We start from the raw sequence: 27,866 nt of genomic DNA on the forward strand, positions 1-27,866 counted from the left end.
TATCACCATACCACTCACAGAGGGAGACACAAGGCAGAGGGAGAGCTGCCAAGCCAAGACCTGAAGGAGAAGTAGCAGCAGAGCCAGTGGATGGGGCTGAGGGCCCGTGCGTGCAAAGGGCAGCACAGTGTGTTTGGGAGGCTGAGAGCCCATCATGGCTGCCACATGTAGAAGCGTGCATGGGAGGGAAAAGGCCATTGCAGGCGGCCAGCAGGGAATGGGTCATTGTGGCCTTTGTGGGGGGGCAGCAGGAGCCCCCGAAAGACCTTGAGCAGAGGAGGGACATGATCAAGTCTGGCTTCATTTGGTGAATGCTTGGAGCCGTGAACCAGACGGGAGGTAAGTGTGGTAGCCTGGGCCACAAGAGTTAGTGGAGAAGCCGAGAGGCTGGAGGGAGCAGGAGCATTTGAGGAGGAAGAACGGCGGGACCTGGTGTGTGACTGAAGCTGGTGTGGAGGTGAGCGGGCAAGTGAGGAAGAGAAGGAGGTCAAGGTGACCCCCAGTTTCTGGCTTGAGCAACTCAACTGCGCTGTCCCTGAGGTGAGGAAAGCCGGGAAGCAGGAGGTTCTGGGGGAGGGTGGGAGACAGTGCTGTTTTAGGCATGATTAATCTGAGGTGCTGTGAGACATCCAGATGGAGCTGCCCAGGAGGCAGCTGGGTGTACGATTCTGTCGCCCAAGAGAACTGCGGCTGGGGACAGAGGAGTGGGAGTGATCTGCACAGACATGGCGATTAAAGCCATGGAGTGGGCGAGATGGCTCATGGACAGGGCGCCGGGATGGAGCTCTGAGGAACGCCTCCATTTAGGGGGCAGGCAGCAGGAGCAGCTGGAGAGGGGCAAGAACATCAGGGGCACGCGGGGTCATCTAAGCTGAGGAAATAGAGAATTTCAGGGTGAGCGTGGCCACCCACGCTAGAGGCTGCGGTGCTTTCTCAAAAGATGACCTTGGAAAGGGTCCATGGATTCTCTATCAAGGTGACTTGGGGGGCCAGCCACGTGGCTTAGCGGTTAAGTGTGCAAACTCCGCTACTGGCGGCCCGGGTTCGGATCCCGGGCGCAGCGATGCACTGCTTCTCTGGCCATGCTGAGGCCGCGTCCCACATACAGCAACTAGAAGGATGTGCAACTATGACACACAACTATCTACTGGGGCTTTGGGGAAAAAATAAAAAGGATTGGCAATAGATGTTAGCTCAGAGCCAGTCTTCCTCAGCAAAAAGAGGAGGATTAGCATGGATGTTAGCTCAGGGCTGATCTTCCTCACACACAAAAAATAAATAAATAAAACTTAATAGTTCCTATTGTTAAAAAAAAAAAAAAGGTGACTTGGGGAGGCTGTTGGAGGCATTTCCGTGAGGTGGTGGGTGGAGGGGCCCCCTGTCCAGGCATTTGTCCTCTCCTCTCTCTCCTCTAGTTCGCCAGCATCTCGGGACCAGTACCTGCCCTCCCACTGGGCCCAGGGCCCAGCAGAGTCCAGCACATACAGGCTGGCCAGCTGTTTAACGGAACGGACAGTAGGCCTGTGCCCTCAGGCAACGGAAGGGAGACAAGCTCCGACCACGGCCTCAGCGCTGGCCCCACTGCCAGTGATGACTGGATCCTCTCCAAAACTCGCTCCCCTTTCCTTGCTGGCCTGGCTCGGCACTCGGGTGAGGCCGAGCAGCACAGGAGGCCATCAGGGCTGTCCCGTCCTCCTCCAGGAGGGGCACAGAGACCAGCCTGGCTCCTTAGAGCTCCCTGGGGCACTCTGGGGCCCTTCCCACCTGTATTAGGGATCATCAGCCGGCCCCCGAGGAAGTTGAAGGTCCCATAGGCCATGTTGCTGGTGCCGCGGGGCAGGGAGCGGAAGTAGTTCTGGGTGGAGAGGCGGGAGACGAAGTCCTCAGCCTCAGAGGTGGGTGAGCTGTGGTGCAGCGTGTGGCGGCCACCACCCAGCGGGCTGAGCAGGTGCCCGTTGGTGAGCTGGAACTTGGGGCTGGGCCCCTCCTGCCGGGGACACAGACTGCCCTGGTAGGTGGTGGTGGTGGTGCTGAGGTCTGGCTGGATGGTGAGCAGATGGGGATTGTCTGCAAGGATAAAAAGACTCAAGGAGTGGCACTGGGGCAGCCCCATCCGGGCAGCCCTTGGCGTTCGGGCCTCGCAGGAGTGCTGGGGGCAGGGAGCACCCCACCTGCTTTGCTGGGCTTGATGCTGACGGGCTGGAAGCCTGAGGTGAGGATGGACGAGTCCGCCACGTCCGAGTCCAGCCCCTCCTTCTTGCGGCAATAAACGAGGATGAGAACAAGCAGCAGCAGGAGGAGGCACACGGCCACCGCAATGAGGCCCACGTAGAGGGCCACGTCCTCGGAGCCGGAAGCAGCTGCGGGAGAGAGTGCGGCCTTGGGAGGGGCAGGGTGCGGGAGGCCGGGAAGGAGAGGTCAGCAGTCTACACCCCAGGAGGATGAGGCCTCCACTCCTTGGGCATCGGTACTAGCAGGGCAGCGGGCGCTGGCAGCAGGGAGCATGGAGTGAGCAGGCGTGCATCCCAGCCCTGCAGCTGCCACCACCTTGCTATGTCACTGAGCAAATCGCATCCCTCACGGGCTCGAGTCAGGCTGAGGTTGCTGCTGCCGGAGAACCGAGGAGGGGAAAGAGACACTTCCCCAGGTGGCCTGATGCTGGGCTGCTGGTTGAACCCGCTCTTCTAGGGCCCAGGGCAGCTGGGACTGGGGGTGAGATCCCCAAAGCAGGGGATCTGCTTCCTGGGGCTCTGCCAATCTGCTTCCTAGCCAGTTCCTGGGCCAGGAACAGGGGTGCCAGGGCTCTTCTTGTCTGCCTCTTCCAGGCCTGGAGCAGGGCCAGGGAGGGGGTGATTGACTGCCTGGAGGAAGCTATATTGATTTTAGAAGGCTTTGCATAATGGAAGAAATGTCCATCAGAAAGGAATTGACACAGATAATTAGGTTTTTAATTGAAAGAATGGGGGAGGGTGTGTTCTTGGGGAAAAAAATCCAACAGAGATCTTTAATTGTTAGTTATGGCCTTGTAATTAACAAGCCTCACAAGCCCTGCGTTCCCACAGGACTTGCGTGTGCACTTGGGGCACGGGGTGGAGATGAAGCTGCAGGAGGAAAGGGAGAGGGGTTTGGGAGATGATCCCGGGGTCTATGTGTGCACAGTCAAGGTTCAAATGTATGCATGTCTCAGGGGAGGCGTGGGAGGTACTGGGTCGTGGGTGGGCATATGTGTGGGTGCGTTTGGGATGAGGGAGTCCCCGAGGGTCCTGAGCTTTGGAGAGGGATGCAGCCTGTGGCAGGGGACTGATTCCCTTAGCCACCACCTCCCCAGGGCTGGGCAGGTCCAATCCTGGCCAACTGAAGAGGACTCCGGGGCAGAGAGGACTCACTGTGCACGCAGAGGTCGCTGGTACAGTTTCGGGTGTCCAGGTCAGCGCCCCGGCACTCCTCGCCTCCGTTGTGGGGCGCTGGATCTGAGCACTCGCGGCTCCGCCAGTGGGTGCAGTCAAGCCCACAGGCTGACCACTTGCTCCACGGGCTCCAGCTGCCGTCCACTAGACGCAAGATAGACACAGAGAGGAGACGGCATGGTCAGCCCAGGGAGCGAGCCCAGAAAGTCTGCTGGTGCAGCTTCGCTGGGTGCAATGCCAGGGCCAGGCCCAGGCCCACCAGTCTGCACGCCCTCTGGTGTCCAGCTGGCCTGGATGATGCATGCTAATGACAAGAGGCACGATGACACCAGGCCTGCTTGGCTCTACCCACACCAAGGGGCCATCCTGGCCCTGGGGCAGTGAGGGTGCTTGGTTGCACAATGACCCTCTGATCCCAGGCACAGGTGGTTCTGCAGCCCCAGCCTGGGGCCTGCCCCTGCCCCACACTGACTGTACCTCAGACCCTGTGACTCAGCCCCTTTGCTGAGGCTGAGCCTGGACACAGACTGAGTCCTGCCTCCGATCACACTGAACCCCATCCGGGCCTCAGACTGAGCCTGGCCCTGCGTGCGGGCGGGTGGGATGGAGCCATGGGGGCAGGCTGGTGGGCGTGATGGAGCCAGGGCAGAGAGATGGCGTGGTGAGGAGCGATGTGGGAGGCAGCGGCCACTGGTACCTGGGCACAGGGTGGCGCAGGCTGTTTTCTGGACATTCTGCCCCTCACAGAACGCGCCCCCGTTGAGAGGCGCCGGGTTGGTGCAGCTCCGGCTCCGTTTCTGCCAGCCGCGCCCACAGCTGGCGCTGCAGACGGACCACTCGGTCCACGTCGACCACCCACCGTTCACTGGCCGGACAGAGAAGGACTGGGGTCAGGGAGCAGGGGCTTCCTCATACACACTGGCTCAGGGGCTGAGGCAGGAGGGCAGAGGGGCTGTAAGCTGGAAGTGGGTGGGCTGCGGCTGTGCTAGGAGAGAAGCCCTGAGGGGAGGCCATGCTTGTCCCCACTGTTCTCAGAGCCTGGCAGCACCCGTTCCATAGCCCCTTCTCCCAGCGGGTACTGCAGGTGCTCAGGGCAGCCAGCCCTAGCTGCAGCTCTCATGCTCCTGCGGCCCAGACCCCAGCCTTTCATGGGGGCAACTCCCACATCCCTCCCTCTGCCTGCTCCCGGGGGTGCCTGGGACACTCTATTTCCCATGCCGGGGACACAGGAGCACAGGCTGTGGTCTGTCGCCTTTCCTAGACTCCCATCCTGTCCTCTCATCACCCTCTGCACAATGTCCCCTGCCCACAAGTAAGCCAAGGGATGGTCCGGCCACAGATGACCACCAACCTGCCCCACACCTCGGCCCAGACATGCCTCTCACCTCCCCAACAGCCAGAGCAAGCCCTCTCCCTGTTCTGCCCAGTCAGGCCATGGTCTGGTCCACTGGCCCTGGCTCTCCAGGAGCCAGCTACACATGGCTGCCCCATGACACTTCCGGTGCCTCTCTTGTGCCCAGGAGCCCCTCCGCCCCGCCAGCGCCGGGGCCCACCATAGACGATGACAGCAGCAGAGGCGCTGCGGCGACGTGCTACGATGTTCTTGGCCACGCAGGTGTAGTTGGCCGTATCAGCCAGGCGGGCCTGTCGCACCACCAGGCTGTGCTCTCGCGTGATGTACACATTGGGGTCCAGGGATGGGTCCACCAGGTCCTCGTTCCGGAGCCACTCCACCTGGGGGAGGGAGCCACACCACTGCACTGCTTGCCCACACTGGCCTTGCCTGGAGTGAAAGTGGCCCCTGAGGGGTCAGCCTGGAGGGCTGGGCAGGTGGGACCCGAGACCTGGGAGCACTGCCCACCTGTGGAGTGGCATCGGAGCCCCTCTCACCTCAGCTGGGGGGATGCCCTCCGGCGGGCGGCAGGGCAGCACGATGCCCTGCTCCAGGGACACCTCCTTGGCCAGTGGCTCCTGCTCAAAGTTCTTGCGCAAATCTGGGAGGAGAACAAGAGTGTCCTCCAGCCTGGCTGCCTCACGCTGGGTCAGCCTGGCCAGCCCTGTCCCCCAGTCCCGCAGGGGCCATGGTACATGGTGGGAGGAAGTGCCGAGTGCCCAGAGGGACATGGGAGTGTCTGGGTTGTTAGTGCATAGGCACTTCCCCCACCCATCAAGGCAAGACCTGAGGAATTCTGAGCAGACCCCCTCCCCTGGTGACACCCTAGGGCTGCCCCCCCAGGCCAGGCCCTGAACTCACAGGCGATGCGGATGTAGGCCTTCTGACTCTTGGTGGTGCCTGAGGAGCTCCACGCCACACACTGGCACCAGTACTCCTCCAGCCCAAAGACCTTCTCCACCTGCTGCCTCGAGACATTGATGCGGACTTCCATGGTGGGCAGCCCTGGGGGCGGGAGGGCCCAGGGGCCACACTGAGCCCTGCACAGGCCTCGCTGTCCAGTCTCGATGTTTGGGGTCCCTGTACTACCCACAACCACTCCCTCTGCTAGGCAGGAGAGCAGCCAGGATTTGGGGGCTCAGTCCAGGGGACCCACAGGAAACTCCCTTCATATCTCCTGAAGGCCAGAAGTGGGTCTTCAGCACTTCCATGCATTATACTTGGTTACCCAAGGCCGGTCTCCCTGGAGTCACTTACAGAAATGTCCCTAAAGGGGCTTCCTGTTGTTTCGGAGACAACGGCACAGAGGAGCCTTGGGTGACAGAGACTGGCCTCCAAGAACCCCCGGCAGACAGGCCAGCCTTGGGGCTTTTGTGGGTAAAAAACAGTGAGGAAAGATCTGGCTCACTTCCCTGGGAGTTAGCAGGTAGATCGTGACATGTGATAATATAATAACAGCTATTAACAATATAATTACAGTGATTATGTAGTATGATGATAGACCCCTGGGACTTAGCAGGGGTTTCCCACATGCTAGCTTGTTATCTTTCTCAATCTGTGCCCTTGGATGCATTGCTCCCATTCTGTGGAGGAGAAACAGAGGCTCAGAGAGGCCGTGGCTAACTGAGGCCTGGGCTGTCTGAACCCAGAGTGTGTTCAGGCTGGGGGTGCCCATCCCATAGGGAGAAATGTTGGCGAGGGAGAGGGGGCAGCCCCTGGGGCGAAGCTGGTGTGTGGTGGGCTTCGGGGAACCCACTCTACCCCGACTGGGCTGCGCTGGGGTGACCCTCTCAAGGATGGACTCAGCACCTGCCCTGTGCGCCACCCAGACCCAGGGAATGGGGCATTCGGGGAGGGCTTGGACGCTCTGAGGACCCGGGGGTGGGGTGGGGGGGGGGCAGCCCTCCTCCAGCCCCCTGGCCCTCTGCCAAAACCAGTGACTCCAGGAGTGAGAAAAGACTGTTTCCAATTTCTCCTCCTCCTGACCCCAATTTCCCTCGGGTCATTGGCTTATCAGAAAAAGGGAGAGAGGCCTGCTGCCATTGTGTTTCTATTGTTAACAGAGAAATTCAATTAGGGCTGCATTGCAGGAGCAGCCCAGCCCAGCAGGCAGCCGGGAGGCTGTTATCCCTCTTCATTTCTCTCCTGACCCCTGCCCAGACCCCTCCCCATGAGCCTCTCCGGCTGCCACACTGGGTCCCCAGATTTTTCTATTATTCGCCCCTGCCCCCAGTTAGTTCTCACAGGAGATGGGGGTGTCACCTCTGGTTGAGGTCACTGTTGCTGGGCCAGTTCCCTCTGTTCTGGATACTGCCTGCTGCCCCTTTTCTCTCCCATTCTCTAATGCGCCCGGATGTGCGCCTTCTCTGGGGTTGGGGTGACGGCTGAGAACTGAGGGTCCCTCACAGGGTCTGTGCATAGGAGCGGGGCCCTGGGCACCAGCTGCCTGTCAAGCACACCTTGGTCATCTGAGAAGGAGCCATGCACACACCCAGGGGTGGAGGCAGGGCTCTCCTTGGCCTCTGGGGTTAGTGGTGAAGACCTCCAGAACATTCTGAACTGGGTACTTTTTCTCTCCCAGGTGGACGGGTCTACTGATGGCTCACTCCATCCCCCGAGGGGGTGGGGAGCTCACATGCTACCCAGGCAACTCACTCGTACTAAATTTAAGTGCTCCTATTTCTCTCTCCCATCTCTTCCCACCTATGTCCTGCCTCCTCCTCGGCTCCTTCCTGCTGCCATGAATGAGGGCCAAGTTTGAACGGATGTCTCAGCTCCAGGCAGTGCCCTTAAGCCCCACATGCTCCAGGAGGGCAGGGGACCGAGAGGAAGACCCATGCCCTGCCCTGCCGGGGCCTTGATGTGAGGGGCTGTGACCTCCCCTGCAGGTCACTGAGCAGTTTCTGGGCATGGCTGCGTCTGCACCTGCCTGTAAGTGTGAGCGGATGCCAGCCTCGGGGAAGGGCCGGGGAGGAAGGAGGCGGGCCCCTGTTGGCCCTGGAGTGGGTGGGGTGTGAGCGGGTGTGTGGATGCCATGGGCACGTGGGGGGTCCCGGTGTGGGCGTGCTTGGTGTTTCTGGGAGGTGGAAGGTTGGCGGGGGAAGGGGGTGGGGTGTGTGCTCTGAGGCTAAGCCTAGGCTTCGGTTCTCACTTTCTCTCCAATCTGCTTCCAATAACCAAACAGTTTGTTTAACACACAATAAATTACATCCCCAAACTGGGCTCCAGTGCTTGGTTTCCAAATTTCGGGCTTGGACAGCATCATCAGCAGGTTTGGGTCTGAGGGTTTTCAGGCTTTGGTCCCTCCCCCAGCCTTCTGGGGAGAGAGGGGTGAGGGGGAGACAGGGATGCTATGTCCTGGGGTGTCCACCCGGCTTCCCCTAGCCCCAGACAGGAGTGGGTGGGGCTACAGATCTGGGCTGACCTCTGACTCCCCCATCCCTGCCTGACCACAGAACGTTTCTGGGTCAGGGTCTTTGGTCTGTGTGTGCACACGTGGTGCTACCACCCACCACCATGGCATGTGTTTGTGGGTAAGTGAGGGAAGCCTACCTCTTCACCTCAAAGCACTCAATGGCTTTGGGTTGAGAAATCAACAAGATCACCGAAAATTCAGATGTGCTGGCCACGGGAGGCCTGAGACTGGGGGCTCAAGGCAAGAAAGGGCCCAGGTCCTTATGGGTGGGGTGTGTCCCCATGAGCTCTGCTTTCTGACTGGCCTGAAGGGAGCAAGGCCAGGGCAGCCAGTGTGGGCCGGGGGGCCCTGGTGTGAATGTGGCCTGGCCTGTGACTGCTACGCAGGCACAGAATCCAGACCTTGGGATAGCAGGAGACAAGGTGGGGTGTGCGTGGAGAGCCTGGAAGGGGAGGCTGGGAGCAGCAGTGGACCGGCCTGGGGCCTTCCAAGAGGTTCCAGGACAGGCTCTGTAAGGCTGCAGGAAGACAGGTCTCTGGCTGTGGCTTCCTCTTCCTCACCTGTCCTTTCCCTGGGGGATCTGCCACAGCAGTGGGACTCACCTTGCTGCAAAGTGGCACTGGGCCCTGGGTTTGGGGTGGGGAGAGAAGAAAGGCCTGGAACTGGGTGTGTGAGATCTCACAGCTCCCCCACCAACCTGCAAGTGGGCCCTCCTCATCCCCTTTTTACAGATGAGGCCCAGGGAGGGAGGGGACTTGCCCGAGGGGAGGCAGACCCTTGCACCTGGACAATGTGGGCCCTACAAGCTGCCTGCGTGGCCAGAGAGGCTTCTGGTGTCTCTGCTGGGCTGGGGGAGGCCCTGGCCCTGGGAGGTGCTGATGGGGCCCAGGACTCTCTTGGGCCACAGAGGGCACTGTCCTCTCCATCCCTCTTCTGAAGGTGGGAGGCAGAGCTGCATCACCTGCCCTGAGAGCCTTGGGGACTGAATTCCTAGCACCTGACCCAGGCCTGGCACAGAGCAGGTGCTCAGTTAACCCCTGAGGCCTGCAGGAAGGAGGCTGCAAGCAGCAGGACTGTGTGGGCCAGGGCAGGAATCACTAACCGAGGGCCTGACCCTTGAGGGGAAGGAGACTAGCCCCCGCTGGACCCTGGTGGGGACGATGGGGTGTGACTTCCGCGGAAGAGAACACCTGGTTGGAGCCCTTTAGGGGCCCTGGATGAGTCAGAGCCAAGGTCTCCATCCCATCTGTAACTCGACAGGCTGGTTCTGAGGACTAAACCTTATGCTGCCCAAGCCCAGGGCTGCTCTCGTACATCCGCACTGTTAGAGAGCTGCCCAGCAGCGCCCCCAGGCAGGCCCTCCTCCAGGTCCCCTCTGCCCAGCACCGACCTCCCACAGCCTCCTCCTCCTGCTGCCTGCCTCCCGCCCCAAACCCCAGCCCCGCCAGCCTGCCCTTCCTGCATTTGCACCTTCCGGTCCTTGGCCCTGGGAAATGCTGGTTCCAGGTGGTTTTAAGACCGGTGTTTGGACACTACCCCTCCTCTGGGAATCCTTCCTGGGCTACCCAGCCCCTCCTGCCTGGTGGCACCAGCCACCCCTCTGGGCCTTTGGTCCCCTGCCTGCCCTCGGCATCAGTGTGAGTTGTCCTGGGCCTGGCATCCTGTCCCCAGCTGCACCGCGGTTCATGCTGGCTCACGTTGGTGGCCATACTCCCCACAGGGTGTGTGCTGTGTCTCAGGCTGGCGGAAGCCCGGTGGGAAGGGGCTCAGGACTTAACCTGAGGCCTCCTCTGTGTGGGCGCTCCACAAAGCGCCAAGGTGAAGGGAGAGGAAATGAACTTAACTGGGGTCCAGTAAGTGAGGAGGAGGAGAGGCTGTTGTCAGCTTGGCCAGCCTACCCTTGGGGAGTGCAGGAACCCAAACAAGGGCTCTCTGCCCACGTCCCCATTGCCCATTGCTGCCTAAGGACAGGGCTGGCACGGGGCATGGGGCGTCCCATGAAGGGACACTTCTTGGGTGTGCCCACTGCCCCCAGAACCCCTCCTTCCACATCTCAGCCGAGTCCCACTGGTTCCCTCTCTTTGGTGTCAGCCCCCATACTGGCCCCCCGAGTGTTACCCATAGCTCTGGCCAAGTCACTTGGCAGCTTGAAATCCCACGGGACTGTGACCTCACTCCAGAGCCCGATGGATGAGGCTCCTGGATGGCACCCCTGCCCCCTACGCACAACCCACACCCTCCCTGCTGACCCTCACCGGCACGCCCGTCCCTCCAGGCCTCTGCTTGTGCTCTGCCCCCTGGGACGCCTGGGACACCCTTTCTCTCTTCTCTCCCTCACCAGTTCTTATGCCCCCTCGGTTTACAGGTCACCTCCCTGGGCAGCCTCGGTCCTACTGTTCTCTCGCTCCCCACAGGGAGCTGCCCACCTCTCCATGGGGACTGTGTCCCCAGCTTGGGAGTCGATGCTCAGGGAATGAGCAAATGAATGAATGAACTAATGGATGCATAAGTTAAACAGTTACAGAACATGAGCTTCATGAGCTCTTTGATTATCTGGGACCCTCCAAACCCCCTTTCCTTGCTGGCACTGCTCACCAGGCTGCCCCTGGCCCAGCCCGGGCTCAGACACAGTGGCAGGACCTGTCCCCCCCACCCCCACAGCTCCCTGGGACATTTGCAGGGGGCTTCCCTCTCACCCCCCCCACCAAGCTGTGAGGTCTGGTGAGGGTGGGACCTCCCAGGGAAGGCCCCAGGGTACAGGTGTGGGAGTCCTGCATCTCCTGGGCATCTGCCATGGTGGGCACAGAGCTGGTAACATCCTGGCCTCTGCTTGTGGGGAAGGGGCAACTGCAGGCCCCTCTGTGGGCCCCCATTTCCTCTGAGGCTGGCTCCACTCCCCCTCACGTGGCCCCGCCTGGCTGCCCGCCCGGCTCACCGCTGCTCCCGTCTGTGCTGCGCTCTATCGCGTGGTCCACCTGGCGCACCCACTCCCCGTTGCACTTGAAGAAGATCTGTGTGGCGGGCGTGGCCTTGCACACCAGCAGCACCGGCTTGTTCTTGACGATGTACACGTCCTCAGGCTCCACCAGGAAGTGGGGAAGCAGGTCTGGATTAGTGCCGGGCACCGGGTTGGCTACTGTGGCACTCTGCTGGGCACCTGCAGCAGGGGCAAAGGGGTAAGGTGAGTGGGGCCTCTGCGGGGTGGGTGGGGCCTGCCTAGGGGCTGGGGCTGGGCCATGCAGGGGCAGCCCGCCAGGCTGATGGGAGTAGCGTGAAGCCAGGCTCTGCCACTTCTAGCCTGGCAATCTGGGCTGCGGAATACCCCCTCCCCGAGCCTCAGTGTCCCCCTCTGTAAAATGGGGGAAGAAGCATGCCACCCACTTGTGAACACGAGAGATGAAATGAGACAAGGGTGGAAGTTCCAGTGCACAGTGGCAGTCAGGGCTCCTTGTCATCCAGGTAGAAGCTCAGGGACCTAGTGAGTCAGCCCACACTCTGGGAGGTCCAGGGGAAAGCTGGAGGGAGGGAGAGGACCCAGGCAGGGCAGCCTGGGGCAGGGGAGGGCAGGGCTCCTTTCCTCTGGTGTCCTGGCTGCCTCCAGGGCCACTTCCGTAGTAGGTGCTCAGACAATATCAAGTGAATGAAGGAGGGGAGGGGGCATCTGGGAGTGTCGGTGGCAGTGCTGTTGCAGAGAGGCCAGGGAGGGGTACGTGGGGGTGAGCCTGGGCTGCAGGGTGGGCCCTGGGCAGGGTGGCAGCCAGGAGAGTCTGTCTGGGAGCCTGAGGGACCTGGGCCATGTCCCACTCTTCAAGGAGACCTGAATATGGGTTTCCTTCTAATTTTAACTGAAAATCAGAACCATCCCACAAGTCATTTTACACAGGTAATTGGCTCTGAGGCTTGGCGGAGGTAAACCCCCACAGTAGTCTGACCATCAGCTCGACCAGCAGGACCCCTGAGAGGGTGGGGCTGGGAGGATGGGGGGGCACCCACAGTCTCCCCACCAAACAGGTCCCCGATGGCCTGGCCTCCCTCAGGGCTGCAGTGATTCTCCCACCAGCACACATACACAATCAACAGGAGCCTCTGGGCATAAAGAGGGGAAAACTTGGGCTTCAGAGACCCATCTGCTTCTTGCTAGCGGGGACCTTGTGCGAGTTACCCGTGCGTCATCTGTGACGTGGAGGTCCCGTCTACCCTGTGGGGGATTCTGGAGGCTCCTCACATGGTCAGCCTCGTGGCTCCACTACCCTCCCCATGGGCATCCCAAAACCCCTGGGGGCCTGAACGCCACCCCCAGAGGGCATCCATGCTGCCCCTTCTCTCCTGCTTGCACAGGGACCCTCTCTTTCCAAAGTGGGAGTCTGCCCCTTCCACCCAAGACCATGATCTTGGGGAGGGGATCTGCCTGGTCCTGCAGGCATCCTGGGCCGGCTCGGGTGAGTGGGGAGTGCCTGCCGAGAGGCTGAGCACCTGGTGACTTCAGCCTGTTTCCTCACCTGCAGAATGGGGAGATGTACCCAGATCCCAGGGCTGTTGTGAGGACGTGGTGAAGGCGGCACTTGGCACCGTGCTCAGGAAATGTTGGCTGCTATCAGTACCCAGTGGTTTTGCATTTACAATCATCTCCCTCAGCTCAGTAACCCTCACAGCAATCTCTTCAGGGGCAAGGTCTAATGAGGAAACTGAGGCACAGAGCTGGCAGGGGCCTTGCCCTTGGGATGGGGGGAGTCGTGTCCTTGTGTGGGAGGGGCGCAGGGCAGCATCTGCAGCAGCGGGGCTCACCTACCCCTCCTCCTGCCTCACCCCTCCCCCTGGCCTCTCCCTCTTGTGATCTTTCTCTGGCAGCCGCGCCCCCTGCACATTCCCACAGCTCCGTAATGAAGGCTGGGCTGCCTGGGAACCACACTTGCAGTTGGGAAAACAAAGCTCGCCTTGCCCCACCCGGCCCTGTCCTGGACCACCTCGCAGGTCTCTGCCAGTGCCCTCCATGGGTCTCTGTTGTAGGCTGAGGAAGGTAGGGGTGCTGCTGGAGGGAAGAGCCCTCTTACATCTTATAGATGGGGAATCTGAAGTGTGAGGGGGAGATCACTTACCTAGACCTCCCAGCTCTGACCCTGGACTCACAAAGTGTCCGGGGGCTGTCTGGTGACTCCTGTTATTACATTTGCTCTTCACTGTCTCGCAGCAGCCACTGGCCAGCCCCTGACCCAGGCAGCAGACTCAGCCAGGGCAGGGCTGAGTCTGGCTCGGGCTTCCCAAGGTCTAGAGAATGAATGGGAGGGCGGGCTCCTGAGTGTGGGCTGGAGGGGGGAGCTGGTAGGTCCAGTGGCCTCTCTAGACCCTTAGTGGGGAAGCCACAGCATCTCCTCCAAGGCTGCACAGAGGATGGCCGAGCTTGACCCCTGAGCAGGGCCCTCAGGGGCCAGGGGGACAGCGGTCACAGGCTCCAGAATGGCATGGGAAGTGCCAGGCCTGGCCATGCCTCACCTTGCAGAGGCTCAGTGGGACAGCCTGTGCCAGCCTACTGGCGGAGGGCTGGGTGGGCAGGGGTCCCGGGCAGGGGGTGTAGGCAGGGGCGGGCATGTGGCCCTCCAGCCTCCATATGGATCACTGCGCCAGGCACTGCTTGCGTCAGCCACCCACTGAACCCGGCACAATCCCTCATGTCTGCATTTAACTGCTAATGAAAAATAAATGTACTGTAACCAATAAGGGACATAGCTCACTTCTCTGGTGCCTCTGTCATGCCACGCCGGCGCGGCCTCCCCTCCTCACCCTGGGGAGGGGCATTTATCAGGTGGACCAGGGGTCCAGGCTGCAGCCCTGCCCTTTAGCCAGGACACTCTAAGGTCTCGGGTAGGGGTAAATTCACGCCCCACTGGATGTCCTCTTGGGGCTACAGAAGCTGCCTGGCAGCCAGAGCTGACTTCCCCTCCCTCTGGCCTCTGAACCACTCTGTGACCTCCCCTCTGTGGTCAGCACCTGCCATCTGCCCGCCCCTCACAGTCCCAGCTAGGCCTCTTGCCTGAAGGCACAGCAAGAGCCTTAGGTCTCTTTCCCTCCATGTTGCAGGTCACTAGAGTGAGCATTCTTTCTCTTCACCCAGCGTGAATCCTGTGCTTGTCTATCAAAGACAACACCCAGCAGTACATACTCAGTGCCAAACGATCTAGGATCCTTTCAACAGGGCGCCACCTTGCCAGTTCCTCACAGTCCCCACCACTCCCTATCACCTCAACCCTGGGCCTGCTTCGTCTATTTCTATTGTCTGCCTGGCTCCCATGGGTGTTTCAGGATGGGGCCTAGTGCTTTTGGCTGGCATCCCTGAGCCTTCTCTTCTGTCCCGTTAACTCTCCAGCCTTCCTACGCAGAAACACCCACTGATCTCTCCTAGGCACTGCCTCCCATCGCCAGGTCTGCCCACGCTCTTCTCTCTGCCTGAAACACCCTCCCTCCTCTGCCAGCACTTTCTTACCTTCTCCTCAGGGCCCAGCTCCACTGTCACTTCTGGAAAGACGGTTCCCCCACCTCACTCTCCTAGAAAACCACACATACCGTTTTGCCCTCTCTGCATCTGAGGCCCGTCCTCCCTGGTACTGTAGCTCTTACCACAGGGCATTTATCAGGTGGACCAGGGGTCCAGGCTGCAGCTATGCCCTGGAGAAGCAAGTGGGTGGCTGAGGCCGCTGTCCCCACCGCCAGCTTGTCCATCCGTGATCCCTCCACCCAGCTCAAGGCTGCCTAGTGCCAGTGTTGGCGACTGGGGCCTCAGACTGGGGTGCCTAATGCTGCTCCCTGCAGGGCTGCTGAGGCAATGAGCATGGACGGGATGCTCTGCCAGGGCAGATGCACCGGTGCTGCAGGAGGTAGGCAGGGGCAGGGCCCACTGGCTACACAGGCCCTGTCATGTCCCGAACCCCACCCCCTAGGTCCCCAGAGGCTCCGTCCACCACACCCCGGCCAAGGCCCTCCCACCCGCATAGGACCTGGCCCCAGTGCCCCCTTGGAATCTGGTTAGAAGACCTCTTTCACTTACTAGCAGTTCCCCGATGGGCTCTTGGCCACTGGCAACTGCAGATGCACAGGCCTGTGTGGATGGCTCAGGCCCTGAAGTGGGAACCCCTCTTCCAGTGAGCCCTTGGGCTGGCCAGCTGGCCCCCACCTGTCTCAGGAGGACAGGTGCTCAAGTCAGCCCCAGCTGGCACCCCTGCTCTGGCCGCCCCACTAAGGGTGGAAGCAACCCTAGCAGTCCCAACCCCCAGTGTCTTCTCAGGGACAGCGAGGGAGAGGGGCTTGAAAGACTCTGTGTGTGTGTGTGTGTGTGTGGGGAGGCCAGGACCAGAGTAGGGGAAGAGGCCCCTGGGTGACGGGCCTTGGCCAGAGCTGGGCCTGTGACAGATGCCATCCTCCCCTCTCCTCCCACCCCAATGTGCTCCCACGACCTGAAACGTATCATTCATTTGACAAATACTGTGGAGTGCCAGGAACTGTTCCGGGAGACCGCAGGGGGCACGAGAGACAGCCCTGCTCTCAGAAGCTTCCATTCAAGTCGGAGAAACAAAGCAAAACAGAGGACCCCAGATGTTGCCGCGGGTTATGCAGCAGGTAAAAGGGGTGCTATTTCAGAAGGGTGTGGGCGTGGGGGCTCTCGAGGGGAGGGGCCTTGGGGCAGGTCTCTCTGTGGAGGTGACATCTGAGCGGAGCCGAGTGCCAGGCCTGGAGGAATAGGGTTTTTGGAAAAGGGAACAGCAGAGGTGGTCAGGCAGAAAGCAGCCAGGCTTGTGTGAGGATGCCGAGGACGCCAGCGTGGCCGGAGCTGGGGGAGCACAGGGGACTCATAGGAGGTGGGTCAGAGAGGGAGCAGGCGCCCAACTCGTGGGTCTTGAGGGTCCGGGAAGGAGTTGGGATTTTATTGGAAGGGCAGTGGGGAGCCTCTGGGGGGCTGCGTGCAGGGGAGTGATGAGATCTCCCTGCGTGAGAAACGGCGGAGGGAGGCAGGAGTGGCAGCGGGGAGACGGAGTGGGGGTTCAGTGGAGTGGACCATGGTGGACCTGCCCCACAAGGTCCATCTGGGAACTTCCATCCAGCCTTCAAGTGTCAGCAAAGTGCCACCTCCTCCAGGAGGCCTTCTTGGATCCACACTCTGTGTCACTTGCTCAAGTCACCCTGTCCCCTGAGCCTCCCTCCAGGATACAGGCCACATTCAGGACTAGGGTTGATTTGTTTGCACGTTGCCTTCCTCACTAGAGCATGAGCTCACTGGGGGCATGGAGCCCAAGTCTGGCCTGGATACTGATGGAGTGTTTGTTGAGTGACTGAATGACCACCCCTTCTTCTCCTTTGAACTTCTGAAGATCTGCCCTTCTCTCTTGTCCTGCAGAGAGACCCAGAGAGAGCGCAGGGCGGTCCACAGGCAGAGCCAGGGGCAGGGAGAGGGCTCTGCCCTTGAGGCTGCCCCCTGCCACACCCTGACACGCTGCTGCTAGGATGCTGAGTCCCCTTCCCACACCTGCAGTCAGCGATGATGAGACCTGCTCGTGTAACTCTGAGGCCCGGCGGGGTGTGAAAGTGCTTTCAAATGTTTTATTTTTAAAATCACCTCAAAAATATGAGGTGTGATTAATCAAGCTATTAATGAACTTGTATTTACTGAGCGAGGCCTTGGTCCCAGAGCGGGGGAGGAAGGCTGGGTAGGGTGTCATGGGGTTCACTGCTTCCTAAGAGCAGATAGGCCCCGCCCAGGGGTGGAGGGACACGGCAAAGGGGGTGGGCCAGCAGGTCCCTGCTTTGTCTGCTTCCCTGAGAAACGGTCTGGATTTGAAATGGGGTGCAGGAGGGGGCTGGGGCCCGCAGCCTCTGCCTCCCTGCAGCCTGACCTTGCCCCGGCTGCTCACCCAGCACTGCGCCCCCTTGCCCCTGGACACCTGTGCTCCCAGCCGGTCTTGGGGAGCCTGGCGCCAGCTCATCCCCTGGAGATGTGCATCTGGTAGGTCCTCTTGGGGCCTGGGTGTCCCGCTCCACAGGCCCAGGCAGGGAGAGTGCCGCAGGATAGTGTACCACGCCCTTCACCTGGTGGGGGGGGCCCTGCTGGCCCAGGGCCTGAGCTGCCACCTGGCCTCGCCTCTAGGGCCTCCCTCCAGGTGTGCTCTAGGGGGCAGCATCTTGACTATTTGCATATTCTGTTCCAGGCTCTGTGTCCTCTTCCTCTCTGGCTAACAGCACCTGATTTTCTGCAGAGAACGCCTCACCCCCACCCTGCCCAGGCCATATGGTCATTCGTCCAGGTGAGCTGACCCCATCTCTGGCCCCAGAGGTGGGCATATGACGCAGACTGGTTCCCAGATGGGCCTGTCACCCTGTCCAAACAGACAGGACCCTGGGATTTGGGCTGGGCTGCTGGGAAGAGAACTTCTTTCTGCCGGCTAGTCCAGCAGACCTTGTCGGCCACAGGGAGGCCGAGTGAAAGGCGTTCACAGGTCTGAAGCAGGGGCCCGGAGAATGGAGACAACCCAGGCAGACAGGGATTGACTTGTCCTGGGTCCTGGTGGCGTCTGTGGCCTGGGATCGCACGGGCCGGAAGGCAGAGCTGCCCCTAGAATCCCTGCTCTGGCTGAAGCCAGTTGGAGTGAGCATCTTCTTGTCACATTGATCCCCCTGCTCATCTGCTATCTGCTGGAGTGACTTCCACTTGCCCTTCAAGGCCTGCTCAAACACCCCCTCCCCCGGGAAGCCTTCCCTGACCCCCCGATAGGGCTGGCCACAGCTCCTCTCAGCTCCCACAGCCCAGCTGAACTTGCCTCAGCGCCTCACACATCATATTGTCACCATTTATGAGTCTGTCTCCCACTGTCAGCACCTCTAAGGCAGGGACTGAGTGGTTACATCCCCCCCAACCCCTCATGCATGCCGGGCCTGGACAGGGTCTGACACGTAGTGAGTGCCCAGCAAGTGTTTGTTGAATGAATATTGGACATCATTCCCTCTAACGGGACCAGAGCCCAGGAACGAGGGCTGGAAGTGGAGGAAACCCGCTCAAATCTGGCTGGGAGCCAGCTCTGCTTGCCTTCCAATCAATCAATCCATCAATCAAATCAATGGGAAGGGAACTCGATTCCTCAAACACGGGTGCTGGACCCTGAAGGCAGGGCAGATGTGCAGGAGCCGGGGGGAGGCAGATGGGGCCATGAGCCGCGGCCACAGTGGTGGGGGCCGAGGGGTGCAGACACGCGGGAGTGGGGATTCACGCTCTCCTGCCCATCTGCAACCTCGCGGCCTGAGACGGCTTCATGAGTTAGTACTTTTCAAATGTGGGCAATTTTACGACAAGGGCGCTTCACTAGGAGATAAGCAGGGCTGAAATCTGCACTTGCCGCCAGAGACAGACAGACAGCTGCGGGGGTGCGGGGGAATGGAGGAATGGTGGGCGGGAGACCTCAGGACAACAGATCTGGGGGCCACACGAAGAACCCTGAGGTTACAGGTGGCAACTCAGAGGTGTGGACCTGCCTGGAGGTGATGACAGGGTGCCATGGGCCAGGACAAGCCGGGATGCGTCCCCCAGAATTCTCCCAAATCCAACATGTAACAACCCTCTGTGCTGCCCGCCAGCTGCCTCCAGGACTCACTGCCTGCCCCAGACCTCTGTGCAGGCCGCCTGTTTCTTGAGCCCCGCTTCCTCATCTGGGGCATATCCCGCTGACCCTGCACCATTAGAGGTGGGTCAGGAAAGCCACCCTACCAGGTGCCCACCAATGCCCCTCTCCTTTCCCTCCTGGCCCCTTGGTCCATCCCTCAACCCTCTGTCTCCCTGGCTCTCACTCCCAACAGCAAGGACTTCCCGGAGGGCAGGGGCGGGTCTGAGCCAGGCTCTTCCGCCCCAGTGCGTGGTCAGTGGAGGTGATGGCTGTGGTCTCTGGTCTATGAGTGTGCAGGACAAGGCAGGGGGACAGCCTCTCACAGAGTCCCTACAAAGGGAGGGCTGCTCCCCTGACCCATGCTACACACATGGCGTGCGCGGCGCTCTGGTTTCCATGGTAACGCACGAAAGTGTCACAGAAGCAGCAGCCACCTCCCCAAGATCGGAAGAAAGTCACCCTCTTCCCTAGGGGGCTCCACAGGCCCGGTCACAAGGACAGACACAGGTGCCACGAGGAGGACACGCCGACAGGCTGAACTGCAAAGAACAAGGTGGGCCAGGCAGGGATGGCGCCACCACACCAGCTCAGAGGACCATCATACCGAGTGGGGCATGCGGCCAAGGCCACACTGCCCGCCAGCCGCCGTAGACCAGGCTTGTCACCTGGCAGCTGCACTCAGGTGCCTTCTACCTGCCCCTCTTTTTACAGACAGGGAATGGGAGCTCAAGACTTGCCTAAGGTCACACAGCCACAGAGGGCAAAGTGGGCTCTTGACAGCTCCCAGGCCAGGCACGGGCAGGGGTCTGGGCCCGCCCACCACGCTACCCTCGGCTCACTCCACTCACACGCTGACCCTCTCTCTGTTTCTCAAACCCTCCAAACTTATCTGATCACAGGGCGTCTGCAGTTGCTTGTTCCTCTGCCTGCATCGCACTGCAACCTGCTCTTCCATAGCTGACCCGTCTAATCCCTCAGGTCTCAGCTGCAATGTTACCTCCTCTGAGAGGCCCTCCCTGACTGCCTGTCTGAAGCAGCCCCCCGGCCTTGCCCCTCTCGCCGTCTCTTGCTCACAGCACTCACCACCATCTGAAGTCACCTTGCTGGTGTACTTGCTTGCTTGTTATTGTCTGTCCCCTTCCCCTGAAATTTGTCAGGACAGCAGGGCCACACTTGTCTTGTTCACTGCTGTGGTCCCAGAACCTGGCACAGGCCTGGCCCGTGGTTGGTGTTTGATAAATGTGTGCAGAGCGCAAGAACCAACAAACAAACTTGGGTCCTCCAGCTCCACAGCCGGCATCCACACTGGCTGTCGCACCCCTGCCATCGCTAAGAGCCCCCAAACCCACCAGTGAAAGGGACCTAGAAACTGCCAGGATGCCAGGGAGAGAGTACCATGATGGGGGGCCAGGCCCCCAGGGCCCCCTTCCCTGGCCCCTTCCTGCCGCAGGGCCTTGCTTCGGGCCAGAGAAATAGTTAATAAAGCTGAGGCCTAAATAAGCATTTGATTAACAAACGATAAAATAGCTATTGTGTCCTCGAATTAAGCTGTAATTGTGGCTGATAATTGGCTGGTTAGAATTTAATAAGCTACAATTAAATAGAATGGAATCCAGGGTAATTATGTGGTCGCAGAGCCCGGAGAGAACCGGGGAAGGACGGCTTTCTCCTGCTTCGGAATCTTCTGCTGGTGGAGCGCGTGTTGCTGTGGGTGTGCGGCTGGTTCTTGTGGTGTGCGCGCGCGCGTGTGCACGGCGGGCCCCTCCACCTCTCACCAGGCAGAGGTGGGCGGGGGGTGCTGGCCCAGCTCCCTCACCGCTGCGACGGGAGGCTGGCCCACAGGCTCTGAGCCCTGCCTGCCAGGGCAGCCCCAGCTGAAAGAGACGTGACAGCCCTGCAGAGTTCCCTTCGGGGCAGGCCTCGGGAAGGGGCCGGGGAATACAAGGGAGGCAGGCAGGCGGGGAGGGGGTTCCCCTGTCTTCCTTACAAGGAAACTGGGGCTCGCAGAGGGGAAGGACTTGCTCAAGGTCACACAGCTATCAGTGCTGGGCTGGGCCAGATTGTCAGGTTGCCCATGGATCAAGAGTAACTCCGACACGGGCCAGCAGGCTGGAGGACACTCCCGCGCCCCCCGCCAGCCCCTGCGGCACCCTCCCCATTTCTATCCGTGTCCTTCACCAGGACAACATACAGGCTAAGAATGATGCGACCGTTCCATATACGCACCCTTAAAGCAAGGTGACCCCCACCCCATGCTCCCATGCCCATCTCTGTGGCACGCCTGCCGGAGGCCCTCTGGTGGCTGCAGAGCTCCCTGGTGGCCTCAGCCCAGTATGCCTACTCCACCCCCATCCCAGGTGTGGCCCCTGAAAGTCTGAGGGAATGATGAATAGCATCCCCGAGGCGCCGTTTATGACCCCATCCGCATTTTTACACTGTTGCCGGCAATTAATTTAATTAAAGACCCTGTCCCGGATACGGTGGCATTTCATATCTCACTGGTTTAATGTGAGCGTGGCCAGTGCTGGGGCCAGGAGTGGTGGCACTGTTCTCCGGCACGACTAGGCTCAGCGTGCCCAGGGCAGAGCAGTCTTGGTCACGGGATGGAGCCCAGAGACAAGAGAGACACTTGCCCTTGGCCGGTGGGAGACACTGCCCACCACTACAGCCAGCACGTGGACACCCACACAGGCTGTGACACACACGTGCATGCGTGCATACACGCTCACACACACAGTAATAATGATAACAACATTAGATGGATTTTCTTATTTCACCTTCGCAACAATTCTAGGCGCCAAATAACTGTTTTTAATCTCTGACGCCCAGGCAAGGACACCGAGTCAGGGCGAGGTGAGGCAAGCAGCGAGCGATGGGTCCTACCCAGGCAGGCTACAGTGCCCCACGTCCTTAACCAGGCCACAACAGGCCAGCGCTGTGCTTGGCACTGGAACACAGCAGCACCCAAGATGCACTCGAGTCCCTGCCCCACAGAGTGTCCAGTGGCCACAGCCCCACCCGGGGAAGTCCCGGGCACACAGCGTCCCAGAATCATGGGTCTGCTGCGGCATTCATAGGCACACACACCAAGCCCCTCAGGCACACACATGTGCGCACCACCACGGCCCACTGTCTTTTGGGCTAAATCTGGCTGGGGCAGCTGATGTCCTCACCAGGGAGGGGACCCTGTGGCCATAGGTCACCAGGCATCCTGTGACCCCATTCTCAGCAGCTAAGCCCACGTGGACCCTTCCTCATATAGGGACTCACAGGAAAACCCAGTCACCAGGCACAGATCCAGCTCCTATCCATGGATCCTGCCAGCCCCTGAAGTGGTGGTGGCAGTGGTGGTGGCCAGGTGACACCTCAGCTCCTTCTCTGTCCCTCGTCCATGCAGAAGCCCGGCTGTGCTCTGCCCTCTCCTGAGGTCCTTGCTTCCACGGCCCTTCTCTGCCAGCCTCCAGCCCATGGTTCCCCAACTAGGGTCCCCAGCCACTCTCCTGGCTAAACTCCATCCTGATACTTCCCCTGCCTCTGGATGGCTCCCCTAGAACCTCATGCCGGGCACATCCCAAGTCGGGCTAGGTGGCTCCCCCAAACCTCCTGCTCTCGGTCAGCCAGGCCACGACCCCAAGGAGCCTGAGCATGAGTCTTGGAGCGGCCGGGCCTTCTTCTTCCCTGCCCATCCACTATTCTAGCCCCCTATGTGCCCCCCAGCCTCTCTCCCACCCCCTCCCTCCTCTCTGGCTTCATGGCTACCCAACTCACTCAGCCCCCCACTCCCACCCCCCAAAACAGGACTTCCTTCCCGTGACCATCCCCTGGCTTTGGTGCCACCAACTATGCTGCTACAGTGCCTTCTAGAAAGACAATCTGATCCCACACTTCAAACCCCTGCAATGGTTCCCACTGACCGCAGGGTAAAGGTAGGCTCCCCACTCCCCCAAATCTCCCCCAACGCAGCAGCCTCATTCCTTGTCACCAACCCACACCCTGCAGCCAGCTCAGCGCATCCACTGACCCCTTCCCCCTGCACGCCCAGACCCCTCCTTCACCCCAACTTTCCCCTGCACTGGCAGGGCACCTCGCCCACTCCCAATGCCTCCCAGCCCTGTTACTTCATAATTCAAGGTGTCACCTCCTCCGGATGCCCTCACTAGCTCCTCTGCTCAGGGGGTGCACCACTCGCTCCTCAGGCTCCCTGGCTGCGAGAGCATCATCCAGCTGACTGACGAAAGGCTGGGTGTGCGGCGGCTGCCTCCTCCCTCAGACTGCACACCCTCAGTGCATGAAGCAGCCCCAAGCCACCTCTTCTCAGCAGTGTCTGGCTCAGGGACTTGCACGGGGGTCAATGACTGTGGCAGGGCTGAAGCGCCCCCCTCACCTGCTGCCAGCTCCGGGGCTGGGCCCTGGAGAGTGCCCTGCCAGAGACTGGCCAGCACATATGTGCTGAGGGCAGGGGGCAGAGCCCACAGTTGGGCATCAGGAGACTGTGTTCCTAGGCCTTTTGCTGCCTTTCCCTGGCGGTGTGGCCTTGGGCAAGTCATTGCCCTCTCCAGGCCTCAGAAGGGGCAGGACTGGGTCAGGCTGGGGGGCAAACTCAGGAGCCTTCAGGGGCTGGGTGGTGCCTGGAGAGGTGGACAGGGAAGATGTCTGTCCAAGGGGTCAGCTCAGTTCTGCTGACCACCACCACGTGGGCAGCCCATCCAGGAGGTGCCACAGTCTTTCTTTCAAGAGAAGCTGGAAATCCATTTTTTATGCGAAATTTCCTGTTTTAAAATGTTGATAACTAATTTAAAAATTTAAACACAGTGTGGGCCAAACAAGTTAGCAGGCCAAAGCTGGACTGGACAACATCCAAAGTCTCCTCCGACTTTACAAATCTAAGAATCGGGGTTGCAGAAGAGCAAAGGGGAGCCCCCCCGTCACTGCTCTGCCCTCCTGGTCTCCTCTCCCCTTTCCCATCGTTGCTAGCACCCCATCATCCTGCCTTCTCCCTGGGACTGCTCCTCCTCATGGCCTCCTGTGGAAGTCCCCTGTGGTCTGGGCAGAGGCTGGAGGGGTCATCTGTCCGTCACCCCAGGTGGCCGGGATTTAATTGTCAGCACAAGCGTCCACCTCAACTGAGGCCTGAGAGCACTGCCTCTATCCCCGAGGCTGAGGTCCCGAGAGACGGCGGTGAGCTGCTTCCTGCTGGGCAGAGCTGTGGGGTCAGGAGAAGGGGGCAGACGGCGGGCTGGGGGCTGCCCGGCCTTGCCTGCCTTTGCTCTGGGCCTCAGATCCTGCCCCTGGGGAGCCAGGAGAGGCTGCTGGAGACAGGGACACAGGTAGGTAGGGGTGTTCCAAAGAGCAGACCCCCTGTGACGACCCCCCCAAATCTGAGCAGGCAGGAGCCCAGGCCTGGCTGCAACCTTCCAGCTGGAAGAGGGTGTCTGGCCGTGCCCATCATACCCTCGGTGAGAAAGTAATCAGCCCTCACCCCATTTTAATTACCTGCTGTCCAAATAATTACCAGCTTGTTTATTTCACTTAAAGTCAGCTGTACTTTTTTCTCCTGATATTGATTTCATGTTTTCCTAGTTTATTCATTATCTTTCCTGCTCCTTTAATGGGCTCTGAGGTCTTCCAGGAGGAGAGGGGGTTGGAGGAAGCGGGGGGGAGGAAGGGGTGTGAGGGAACACAGAAGAAGGAGAGAGAGGTGGCTTGGGCCTTGCTGTGCAGCCTGAGGTGAGCTGTGGCCCTCTGGGCCTTTAGTCTCAGAACCCCGGATCCCTGCACACTCTCTCATCCTTGATGAGGAACCTTTCAAAATGAAACAGAGGAAAGGGCAGCAGGAGAGAGAGAAGCTGATGTACCCCCTCCCAAGGGCCCCTAAAGGGACAGGCAGACACAGACAAATGTGAGGTAGGAGGGATATGGAGGAGATGAGGGGGTTGGGGCAACGCTAATGCCAGAATGAGGTAGGGAGGGGGTGGTCCTGGAGACCAGCCCGGAGGAGGCTGCAGTGTGGAGGTCGCTGGTCAGCAGGGCATGGAGGGGCTGGTGTCCCCTGGGTCTGGTGGGGGAGGGAGCAGGAGCCTCCGCCCTCAAGAAACCCAGCCCCTCCCTGGGCTTGACCTCTATCCTTGGGCCTCCGCCTCACCTGCCTGCCGTCACCATGGAAACGTGGGTGATGCTGTGATGTCATCGGGCTGTGCAAGAGCAGCTTGTCTCTGATGGGGGGCAGTAAGGAGAGATGGGGCGAAGGGGGAGGGGAGGGCCAGGGCCTCTCTGGGTTAAGATTTAGAGCCTCTTGAAGGGGTCATTAGCTCTTAATAAATCACTAATAATTGCATGAATATTTAAACCTTAATAAAAAAATACAGTGAGCCCAGTGAGCCTCCCTGTGTGAGTATTTATTGCGATCAGGCTGGAATATGTAAAGTTGGTATCAGTCTGACTGAACTGCTGTTATCGTCACAGCTAAATGGGTAATTGGGAGTGAGAGACGCTATCAGCAGACATAAATTACGTACAGTAAACCGAGGGCATTAACTGAGGGTTTATTATCAATTATCTCTGTGCTTGTTCCCCTTAAAATGAACTTTAAGTATATTAATGAGAAAATTTACAGGTCTTAATGAATTGAGAGAAGCAAGAGGCTGCTGAGGGGCCCTCCTGGGCCCCCACGTGGTGTTCTCTCTGGACCCTCAGGGGCCTGTTCCCACGTGAGGGCCCCCACCCAAGGGAGACACTGGAGGGAGGGCTCATGGATCAGTGTCCCAAGCCACACACCTGCTCTCCTGCCTGCACCAGCTGGGACAGCCAGTCAGTCCCCGAGGCCGGCCCTGCCCCTCTCCTGAACCCCCGTCCCAGAGAGGGCGCTGGGTGGGAATGGGGTGGTTTCATCCACGCATCCTTTCACCCAACAAAGACCCCACCAGGGTCCAGTCCCGGCTGTTGTGGGTGGAGAATCAGCAGGAGCCCGACTTCAGCTGGACGTGGATGAGGCAGACCTTCATGTGCCCCCAGAGCAGAACGTGGCGCAGCCAGCAGAGGCGAGCAAATGGAGTGTGAGGGGCAGGAGGCTGGGAGGGGGTGCCCCGTCACAGCTCCGGGCGGGCAGAGCATTTGTGCAGCGTCTTTGTCCACCCTGCTCCCCAGAACGCCTGCCCCCTGCTGAGATGCGCTCCAGCCGCTTGGAGAAGCCCACAGGCCTGCTCGCTCCAGCTGGCTTCCAGGTCAGCCTGACCTCCTTCTGGGCCATGTCACCACCCAGCAGCCTTGGCTCCCTCCGGGGCCTCGGAGTCAGGATGTGCCCACTCCCCCTGGTGTCCTCAGCCTTTCCCATTAGGCCCTGGGTGACGGCCTAGATTTACCTCAGAGGGCAAAACCCAGGCCCCCTCTCTCAGGGAGGGAGACAGACACTGGCTAGGTGTCAGAGCGGGAAGTCCTAGGTTACAACCTTGTCAGAGTTCTTATCGGAAAAGCACTGGCAGCACGACAGCACGTAACTGGGGGGGGCCTGATCTGAGGCATCCAAGAGGGCTTCCTGGAGGCAGTGTCACTGAACCATGTCAAATGCCTCGATGGCCCAAAGATCTCCAAGAATGCTCAACTCTCAAAACCATTTGTATAACTCTTGTCCCTCTCCAGCCTAGGTCCCTTCTCTTTTCCCCTCTAGGCCCCAGTTCTGCCTCCTTCATCCTGTTCCTGTCTCAGCCCCTACAGTCTGGCTCTTACCTCCACCTCTCCACCGAAACCCCTTCTCCATTTGCCAAGGGACCCCTCTGACTGACTCAAGAGCTCCTCCTGGCCTCCACCCTCAGGACTCCCCCCTCCCTCCTGTCCCTCTGATCTGCTTTCTCCGCTCCTGGAGAACGGCGGGCTTCAGTGAGGACCTCAGAGCAGAAGACTCCGAAGTCCCCACTACAGGACCCTCAGACCTGTCTCTGCGGGACATTTCCTCTTAGCCATCCTGTGTGGCTACCCCAAATGATCAGCTTCCCATGCAGACAGCACTGTCACCGCCCCGGCTGGAAACCTGCTGACTCTATCTCTTCTGTCTCTTTTTCTCCTATCCCTTCAGATGTCACAGGCCACTGTCCTCTCAACTCACCATCTAACACCCAGCCTTTCATCTGTTCTCCCAGCAGTCCAAGCTCAGTCCTGCCTCAGAGCCTTTGTACCTGCTGTTCCCTCTGCCCAGGATACTGTTCCCACTGATGCTGTAGCTCACTCTTCATCGTCCAGATCTCGGCTCACAGCACCTCCTCAGAGAGGCTTTCCCTGGGCGCCCCATCTAAAACAGTACCCCTGGCACTCTCTAGCGTCCACCCCTCTGACAGGTTCCCTGTCTGATTGATTTCTTTGTTGTCCACCTGCCTGGTGCTGGGAGGGAGGCTCCATCTGTCTTGTTTCCCTGGCACAGGGCCTCGTGCCCCGGAGCCCTCACATACACTTCTGAGCGAAGGGACAAGTGTTTCTGGAGGAGCTGCTCCGGGCCAGGCCCCGAGTTCTGTGCTGCAGAGGGTCTCTGGGGCGCTCGGCGTCCGGCAGGGGAAATCGGCAGGCACGGAGCCAGAGAGAACACCCCGTGCCGCGGGGTGGGGGTTGTGCCGTGCCTTGGGGGAGGGCAGTGGCAGCAGGGAAGGCGGGAGGACAGCAGGAGCAGAGAATTTGAGGCAGGACATGTCTAGTGGCAGCATGGGCTGGGTTAGAAAGGGTTGAATCTACGCCAGGACACAGAGCACGGGAAAGCAGGGAAGGTCCCGGAGCAGGGCCGATGGGATCAGAGCGCTGAAGAGACGGCTCTGTTGTGGGAGGAGGAGGAGAGCGAAGGCCCTCACACAGCACAGAGGGAGCGGCCTGGCCTGGAACAGGCTGCTGGAGAGGAGGGACGGCTGCGAAAACCTTCCCGGTACAGGGTTTGGAGAGTGGTCGTCCTGGCTCGGAGGAGGTGGGCGGGCGGAGAGCAGAAGATGGCTCTGTCATTCTCTGCCTGGTTGAGTGGGCAGATGGCTGTGCAGCCAGCT

At 60.1% G+C, this 27,866-nt stretch overlaps 1 protein-coding gene and 1 pseudogene across 2 annotated transcripts in view; one reads left to right on the forward strand and one right to left on the reverse strand.

Annotated features, from left to right (window-relative positions):
* The window catches only part of UNC5A (unc-5 netrin receptor A), a 61,857-nt gene that overhangs the window by 5,012 nt on the left and 28,979 nt on the right, over positions 1 to 27,866 (reverse strand). The window contains exons 2-9 of one of the 2 annotated variants that reach the window (XM_087429368.1): positions 11,151 to 11,372; positions 5,662 to 5,805; positions 5,298 to 5,401; positions 4,961 to 5,141; positions 4,105 to 4,272; positions 3,387 to 3,551; positions 2,172 to 2,360; positions 1,765 to 2,067 (exon numbers count right to left, since the gene is read on the reverse strand). In XM_087429368.1, coding sequence (XP_087285494.1) covers positions 1,765 to 2,067; positions 2,172 to 2,360; positions 3,387 to 3,551; positions 4,105 to 4,272; positions 4,961 to 5,141; positions 5,298 to 5,401; positions 5,662 to 5,805; positions 11,151 to 11,372 — 1,476 coding nt within the window. The remainder of the gene's footprint in view (positions 1 to 1,764; positions 2,068 to 2,171; positions 2,361 to 3,386; positions 3,552 to 4,104; positions 4,273 to 4,960; positions 5,142 to 5,297; positions 5,402 to 5,661; positions 5,806 to 11,150; positions 11,373 to 27,866) is intronic. The other variant, XM_087429367.1, reaches the window with a different exon arrangement.
* On the forward strand, positions 18,635 to 19,593 carry LOC147917189 (uncharacterized; annotated as a pseudogene).

This window comes from Ceratotherium simum, chromosome 4, assembly GCF_057802395.1.
Source record: "Ceratotherium simum simum isolate JZ-2026a chromosome 4, ASM5780239v1, whole genome shotgun sequence".
Lineage (NCBI taxonomy): Eukaryota > Metazoa > Chordata > Mammalia > Perissodactyla > Rhinocerotidae > Ceratotherium > Ceratotherium simum.